At 39.4% G+C, this 8187-nt stretch overlaps 2 protein-coding genes across 2 annotated transcripts in view; both read right to left on the reverse strand.

Moving 5' to 3' along the window:
• Positions 1 to 1065: 1065 nt before the first annotated feature.
• LOC101312797 (vicilin-like antimicrobial peptides 2-2-like) lies at positions 1066 to 3739 on the reverse strand. Its single transcript, XM_004309837.1, has 4 exons — positions 3323 to 3739; positions 2610 to 2791; positions 2395 to 2475; positions 1066 to 2183 (listed from the first exon to the last, which is right to left on the reverse strand). Exons 1-4 carry the CDS (start codon positions 3666 to 3668, stop codon positions 1107 to 1109), a joined length of 1686 nt encoding a protein of 561 aa, XP_004309885.1. The 5' UTR covers positions 3669 to 3739; the 3' UTR covers positions 1066 to 1106.
• Positions 3740 to 6947: 3208 nt separating this feature from the next.
• The window catches only part of LOC101292366, an 8894-nt gene continuing 7654 nt past the window's right edge, over positions 6948 to 8187 (reverse strand). Inside the window, exon 2 of the mRNA XM_004309849.1 lies at positions 6948 to 7076. Within this exon, the coding sequence (XP_004309897.1) occupies positions 6948 to 7076 (129 nt within the window). The remainder of the gene's footprint in view (positions 7077 to 8187) is intronic.

The following is an 8187-nucleotide window of genomic DNA, read 5'->3' on the forward strand; positions in this document are numbered from 1 at the left end:
TTAAATTAGCCGACGAAAAAAAATTACGTCGGCTAAAGTCCACTTTAGCCGACGAAAAAAAATTTAGTCGGCCTGGTTTTTTATTTCGTCGGCTAAAGCCTTTCTTCTGGTAGTGTCATGATTTAAATTTTTTAAATTGTTGTCATTGAAAATTGTTTGTACAACTTTGATCAAATAATATAGGTTAATGACATTCTATGCAAAAAAAAAAAAAAAAAAAAAAAACACAAACAAAAAAAGAATTGAGGTTGCAGAAGAGGTTTTCATGAAAAAAGAGAAGAAGAAAAAAGAAATCAAGCAATCGAGGTCTGAAATAAAAGTTTCATGCAAAAAAAAAAAAAATTAAAAGTGTGAGAGGTCTAAAGAGCGAACAAGAGGTACAATGAGTAAATTATTGAAATATATATGAATAACAAACCTAAGGTTATTTTTAGAATTTGAAAGGAGGTCTAATGAGCAAATGCTTATTTTTAAAAATGAAAAAGAGGTGTAAAGAGACAGGGAGATACAATGAGTAAATTTAGAGGTCCTAATAACCGCACTCTTCAGTTTGGTCAGAGAGAGAGAGAGATACTAGTGCAGCTGGGTGGGAAAAGAGATGGGAAGACGACATTGATTTCAACCTAGAGGAAGTGAGTTTATCTGATGAAGACTTAACAGTGGATCATTTATGTGCACCATTTGTGTTTATGGAAATTCAAGTATCTATATCGATTATCTTCTATTCCATGATTCATATTTGGTTGGTCAGCACTATGTGTTTGCAGCTGCGGGTCATCCCCTTCCTATGTTATATAGTTATTCTTTTAGGATTTCTTAGATTGGAATGAGTGACTACTAATTGTGAATGGAACTGGGTAAGAGAATTAACACCAGAAACCCGCAGCATTGCGCCGGCAGTCTATCTAATAATAAAACAGAATTTGTGTTTTCATTCACAACAAAGTCATGCACGTACATAGCCACAAAAGTCCACAACAGAACCATAGAATATGAACCAAGAACAAAAGCTAACCGGACACATAAGATACACTCCTAATACAGCCTGAAAGAAAAAACCCACAAAAACCTGTGCATCATCTTATTCACCACCAACAAAACCACTCTCAATCAAACCCCATAACCATCTCATTCCCCAAACTCCTGATCACCTTTGGAAGCCTCTGAGACATCACATCCCCTTCCCCATAAGGAGGTTGCCTCCTCTGCCTCTCCTGTGGTGACTGCTGCCTCTCATCTCCCCTGTATGGTGGTTGCCTTCTCTCATCTTCCTCGGCTGGTTTCTCTCTCTCGTCTTGCCGCCGCCTCCTCTCGTCCTCCTTGTATGGGGTTGTCCTCCTCCCTGCCTCCTCCTCCGGGGTTTCCTCCCTCTCATGTCCCGTGTAAGGAGTAGATGCTTGCACCGAGGGCAAGATCACAGACTCACGCTGAGCGTGAACAATGCGGCTCAACCGATCCTCATTAACACCAAATGCAGCTGCAAGTTCAGGTCCTCTGAGCTCCCTAAGAACAGAGCTAGCACCGACTAAGAACTGTGGCCTGTTCTTGCGTGCAGAGGTGGTGAATCCAAAGAACTCGAATGGCCCGGTTCTTGATGCAATTTGACAGAATGGGAAGTACCTTGGGACCCAAAACACATCCCCTTCTTGAACTTTTGTATTCATTGCCGAGGTTCCGTTTGGAAACACAATCTGTATTGTGCCGGAGCCTCTCAGAACAACACCGTACTCTGTTGCTATAGGGTTCACATGTGGTGCCATCATTGACCCTGCAGAGAGGTTGACAAGGAAGACACCAATGCCAGAGTCTTTTAGCGGCGAGTAATCAGATTCGTCTAGTGCCTTGCTCCAGCCATAGTCGTTTTTGAAATCTGCATATCTCTTGAAGAGATTGTAAGCATCATGAGATTTTCCTTTTCCCTTGAAAGCATCGGGATCGTCATCTCTCCTCTTAAACACAGAGTTGAGGAGCTTCCTCCATGACCATGCTTGTATTTGTTCATCTTCACGGTGCTCTGGTTCTTCTGTGTAGCCCACCATTCTCTTCATTTTTTGCAGTCTGTCGGGCTCTTTCAGCTCGAGGAATTTTGACCAAAGGCTTGGTGGATGAGGTGAATCGGTCACATAAACAATCGGGCCATCTTGTTGTCTTGACAAGAAATCACTTAGTTCTGTTGATGTAACCTGTAATTGACACACAATATTTTTGTCATTTATCGATTAACCATCCTCCAATTTAAACCAGTTGGTGAAACTAGTTCAACTCTCATTTTCTTACCATATTGATTAACCTATGTCGATTTGAAAAAAATTTCTACATACTAGCTGAATATTGATCAAAACCCTACTTCACTAAGTGTAAAATCAACAAAATACGGTATGAAGTGAAGCTTACATTGAATGCACTTTCAAGTATTTCCTGGTCAAATCCAGCGAGTACAGATGCTGGGTTATATCCTCCACCGATGTAGAAAGACTGCATTTGTAAAATACCAAAATGAGGTAAATATTTTATCGGTAAATAAACAAGGGACAAGAACGAAAAATTATTATCAAAATACATAGTAATAGAAATTTGTGAGTATCATGAAGTGAGATTGACATATGTACCTGCAAAGTACCCATTCCCAAACTCTCAGATGTATCAACGCTACAAATGATGTGAAGTCTCTGACCCTCCCCTGTATTCACCAAATAAAATGGCGAACCAGCCGGAATTCTGTACACATCCCCAGCCCTCAATCTCCTCTCTCCCAGTTCATCTTTGTATATCAGCCCTACCTTTGCTTCCCCTGCAAGCAATTTTAAACAAACCACACAAAACGTTGACGTTTATTCACCATCTATAATCTCCTACTTAGCAAACATGCAATTCAAAACTAAAAGCAAAAGCCACAAAAGAGAATGTATAGGAATTTTCTTAGTTATGTACCTGTTTGTGATACCTACATTTACTAATATAACAACAAAATTATTGTCATTTTAGTAAAGATAGTCATTATTTAGATAATTTTTGTTTTATTAGAGGTAATTACTCAACTTATGACAATTTATAAGTTTATGAACAACTTGTTACTGTAGTAATGACTTGGTTTAATTATATGCAAATGTCTAAAATAAATGTAGTAATTTTATTATATTGTTATAAATTTTACTTAATTAACTTGTAATTTTTGTTCAATTAATATTAAATAAGTGAATGTTATACATCTTAGTACCGTAGACAACCCAAATGTATATATATCTCAAGACTTGTATGAAGATAACCGAAACCCAACACAATTCAGATTTCAGAAGCAACCCTTTGAAGGGAGATTGCATACCAGAACGTACGAAGAAGATCAAGCTGGAATCCATGTACTGAGGAACAAAGAGGGACTTGGGTTCCATTGTGATAAACCCAATATGCATTGGCTTATCAACAATTCTCCCACCTACGCTTTTCACCACTCTCATTTCACCAGCTTTGGTTTTCACCACCTGCTTTGAGTTCCCCAACAAGAACCAATCTTCGTCTCCCATCATAGCTTCATGCTCTTGCTCTTCCTGCTCTTGATCTGGGTCTTCTCTCTGCTTCCCCCAGTCTTCATCTCGATATCCAACGGCCTTTGACAATCCATAACACATAACGAGCGCAATAACCAGCAGGCTAATGACTCTGTTTCCCATTTTGCTCTGTTTCTTTTCCTCTCCAGCTAGCTGTGTTTGATCTATGAACTATGAAGGTTCGGGGTGTGAGATTTCTGAATGAGGTAGGTGAAGTGGCGACGGGTTTTTGTAGGAGAAGAGTGATAGACACGTGGGATTCATGCAGAGCTGGTAGGATCGGTGGCGGGTTTTGGTTTAGACAGACACGGGAGATGGAAAGAAGTAGTAGCAGCACACTCGGTGACAATGTGATGTAGGGAATTAGTAGTCCCAACTTAATTTCGGTGTGTTCGCCACAATTTAGAGATCTTTTCTTTCTTCATCATTTTTCTTTTCTGCTCTGGTTGTCATTTTATGCTCGTCACCTGCATGCTTTTGTTGTCACGTATGCATGGATGATATATTTTGTATTAATTGTAGGTTTTGATGGGGCAAAACAGAATATTGAGACGGTGTAATGGATAAGACGTTTATCGAAATAAAACTTCAGTGAAGAAGAACTCAATTTTGAACTCAATTGTGAATTACCTTTATTTTGTTGATGGTACCAGAATTTTAATTTTTGCAACGACTACAACATGTCATAATTTAAAAGAGACATATGCGTGTGACATGTTTCTTTTGGCTATAATAGTGACCGTAAGTTGCTTAAGTACTGCTGCAAATGAATTCGAGAAGTTAAACACTGGTTGTGACAAAAATTTAAAGTCCAGATATGATCTATAAGATAGAGGTATAATTCGGTACCAAGTGATATTTTCCCTTACATTATGCTTTTATTGTAGTTAGCCTTTTGGGTGATGGTTGGGGAATGGGCCTTCGCATTACTATCAACATTGGTGGAACTTATTCGAGATGATTTAGAGACTATTATATAGTCGAATTCAACAACAAATTAATACTGGTAAGTAGTTTTGAGCAGCTAGGGCTGTGCAGGTTGGATTATAGCAAGGCTCTTCTGGTTATAGCATTTGCAACAAGCTATAGTGTGTACATATATGCTCATCAAGTTCTTTGGTTAATATTAGGCTGGAGGAAGCTTCTTGATCCAAGTCTGCGATACGGTAGCCGAGCCTTTTCTTGAAGCTAATCAAGATGAAAAGCCTCTCATATAAAGTTTTCCAAGGATAGACATGTCGACATTTGTGCCACTAACCACATTAATATGGAAGTTTCAGAATATGGAAAATTCTAGTATATCATATGGTATATAATTAGACACATCCACTTCAGGATAGAGGGTGAAGTGGTACGTGGAAAGCAAGAGGAACAAGAAAAAGATGGCTCGTGGTGATGATGGGGTTTTAATACATAGCGTGGCGGCACAAATGTAATTAAAACAAACATCAGGGCATAACTGTCATTTTGCTTTTTATATGAACATCGCAATGAACAGTACCAACGACCACACAAAATTAGTATATAGTAAATAATTACAGTCGCGCAACACCAATGAGTCGATTGTAGTTTGTAGTTTATACACATTTTTCATGTCCAAGCGAGTAATGCCTTGATTGCGACACTGCGAGTTTTTCCTTCTCTAATAAATTTTTGGGTCCAGTTCTAAGTCAATTTGAAGAATCTATGATCTAAATACTGTTAACCCTCATGTGAAAAATCTATCTTACTTGTTGCTCGTGCTAATCGTGTTATTAGATTTTTCGCACATATTTTTTAGGGAGTGAAATTTGTACTCCCCACAATCCACACTTTTTTTTTTCCTTTTTTAGTTAAAGATTTTACAAAAAGACAAACGGCATGTGAGTAAAAACAAAATTAAGGTTACTATAAAAGGAAAGAAAGAGTGTAAATTGTAAAAATATGAGTGGAAAATTCAATCCCCTATTTCTTTTGTTGATCCTGTATGTATTGTCGAAATTGTGGCTACCAATTTATGTGAAGCAGAACTGCTGGAGTACTGAAGCTGTTTTTTTATTTTTTTATTTTTTTATTTTTATTTTTTTAAGAGCATCAACGATGGTATCCTCAAAGGCTTTGTGGGCCTAGAGACTAATCCGTGCCGATGGGTCATATCAGAACGCTTCCTCCCTCTAGCCACCAAGAAATTGAGATTTAACTCTGTTGGGGTAGAAATTGAATGAGGATCTAGCAACTTACCGTTGTTTGGCTTGGTGATCTGATCTTCCCTTTTAGGGTTGCAAGACTAGGCCCAAAGTCTTCATAAGATAGACTTCGTTGTGATGGAAAGGCTCCGAGCATGCAATATCAATACTGAAAGGACTTAGTAGTGTGCATGGTGTGGGAGCTAGGATCTTGCAAGCGTAACAGAATGCATGCTTATCATGAAAAATGTCTAATGTGGGTGAGGGATTGTAGAGTATGGTGGTGGTGGTGTTTAAAGTGTCTGAAGGTGTTTGAAGAGATGAGTATGGTTGGTGCCTAGGGTTGGTTGTGCATGAAGAGCTTGGTAGTGGTTTTGCATGTAGGTGTCTCTCTCTTCAAGTCCATTGTAGTCCTCTTTACATATGATTGTAGATGAAGATTGAGAGTCCAAAAATGACCTGTGACTTCCTATTTTAGCATGGGACCAATAATCTCGATCTCTTACTAAGCTATTCTTGGCTAAGCTAGTTCATGACAAAACATGGCCTTGGGGTTTGCCTAGCTTAAGCTTATAAAGTGAAACTTGTGAAAACAAGGGTTTAGGTTTGAGGAGACTCGTGAGACCAATGCTCTATGTCTAAAGGCATAGGGTGAGTGGAAGCAAGGGCTCAGGTTTTGAGGTGACTCATGATGCCAGTGCTCTATATCTAAGGGTATAGGGTGATGAGATGAGGCATCCGTTACAAGCTTGTGCGCGGGAAGCTCAAATTCAAGTTTGGTCCTCGACTCCCAAGACGTTTTGGACACTTGAATTTTGACCTTCATAGGCCTTGCAAAATCTTGTATCCTTCCACACCACAACCCATTAATAAGCCCCATTTGGCCTAGTGGTTTGGGTCCACGTTATGAGTTGGCCGCGTGACATATTGTGATAGACGGGTTAAGACATATCATCAAGGATGCTTGTGCACAACTTTGATTGGCATGTGTTAACGTGTGCGTGAAGTGAGTAGGCACGTGGTTGTTAAAGCGTGGGCACGTGGTTATTGAAGCGTGTCCATGAGGAGTCACGAGCCTAGATAGAGGGAGTGTGCTTGGGCATGAACGAGCATGGCTTGGCCTAACTCCCAAGTGGGCTTGGTGTAACTTTAGCTAAGGAAGGGCTTGGCCTTCGTGACGTCCTTTTGTAATTTGGGCGTGGCATGGCATGGCATGGCGTGGCTTGCCTCCTTCATCCTAAGTCTCCTTCATCCTAAGTAGAGACCTTGTACCAAGCCCGATTCGCTTGAAGCAGACCTCGAATGTGGATGATTCGGGCCTCATATCATATCTAAGCATGATCTTTGACCTTTTGATCTTGAGTCTCTAAGATATCCGATAAAAATAAGCTTACATTTTTGGGTATCAACAAACTCCAATTATCGTCGGCGCCTCGGCGAGATTCGAATCTATGTACGAGGGTTCCACACCATGGCTCTTATCAACTCGACTAGACAATCATGCTTACAATGGAATGTACAATAGAACTACTCACTAGAAAATCATGCTCACTTATTCCAGCCTCTATACTACAACCAGACAATACGAGGTTGACCAGACAAAATCAAATTTTGTCTTTGCCCTTTAAGTCAGGGTTAGAAGGTGCACCACCATAAAGCAAAGGTGGCACCATCTCAATAGCCTGCTTCTTCGATTTGATTCGAAAGGCCTTGAGTTCTTATTTTCTTGTTAAATGGAAACTAATAAATTGAGGAGAGATTTTATCAACACATCTTTAATTACTAGATACACATTTCATACTAAATATACCACCTATTAACTTTTTTGTTTTAACATTTTATTAGATACACATACCCAAACTTCATCTAATACCCTCATTTAACATATATATACACAACTTCTTCACTAAATACATAACTCATTCACTACACATATTTTTCTAGATCTGCTACTCAATTTGTTCAAAAAAAAAAAATCACATTACTGAGATTTTTCTCAAAATGTTTCATCTTTCCTTATATTGTTTCACTTTATTGACATATTCCTCGAATGTTTTTATTTTGTCTCTAAAGGGTTTCACCTTGTTAAGATCTTCCTCGAGAGAGACACTACCAGGACAAGTACTTTAGCCGACGAAATATTTTCGTCGGCCTGTTATCCTAATTCGTCGGCAAAGACCTTAGCCGACGAAGGCTCGTCGGCTATAGTGTCGTCGGGAAAGGGTCGTTGGTGATGGCTTTAGCCGACGAATCTAAAGACCATCGTCAGCTATTGTCCAGACTTTAGCCGACGAAAAATAGTTCGTCGGCTATTGTTCCAGACTTTAGCCGACGAACTATTTTTCGTCGGCTATTGTTCCAGCTTTTAGCCGACGAACTATTTTTCGTCGGCTATTGTTCCAGACTTTAGCCGACGAACAGTATATTCGTCGGCTTTACTGACAAACTTTAGCCGACGAATATCTCTGTTTCGTCGG

Source organism: Fragaria vesca, unplaced genomic scaffold, assembly GCF_000184155.1.
Source record: "Fragaria vesca subsp. vesca unplaced genomic scaffold, FraVesHawaii_1.0 scf0513126, whole genome shotgun sequence".
NCBI classification, from domain to species: domain Eukaryota; kingdom Viridiplantae; phylum Streptophyta; class Magnoliopsida; order Rosales; family Rosaceae; genus Fragaria; species Fragaria vesca.

Bases quoted from the DNA above. Each gene is read 5' to 3' on its own strand.
- LOC101312797 (XM_004309837.1), bottom strand. From the start codon at position 3,668: ATGGGAAACAGAGTCATTAGCCTGCTGGTTATTGCGCTCGTTATGTGT. The intron at 2,792-3,322 runs GTATGCAATCTC...AATTGCTTGCAG, and splicing joins GATCTTCTTCGTACGTTCTG to GGGAAGCAAAGGTAGGGCTG. The intron at 2,184-2,394 runs GTAAGCTTCACT...TGTCAATTACAG, and splicing joins TACTTGAAAGTGCATTCAAT to GTTACATCAACAGAACTAAG.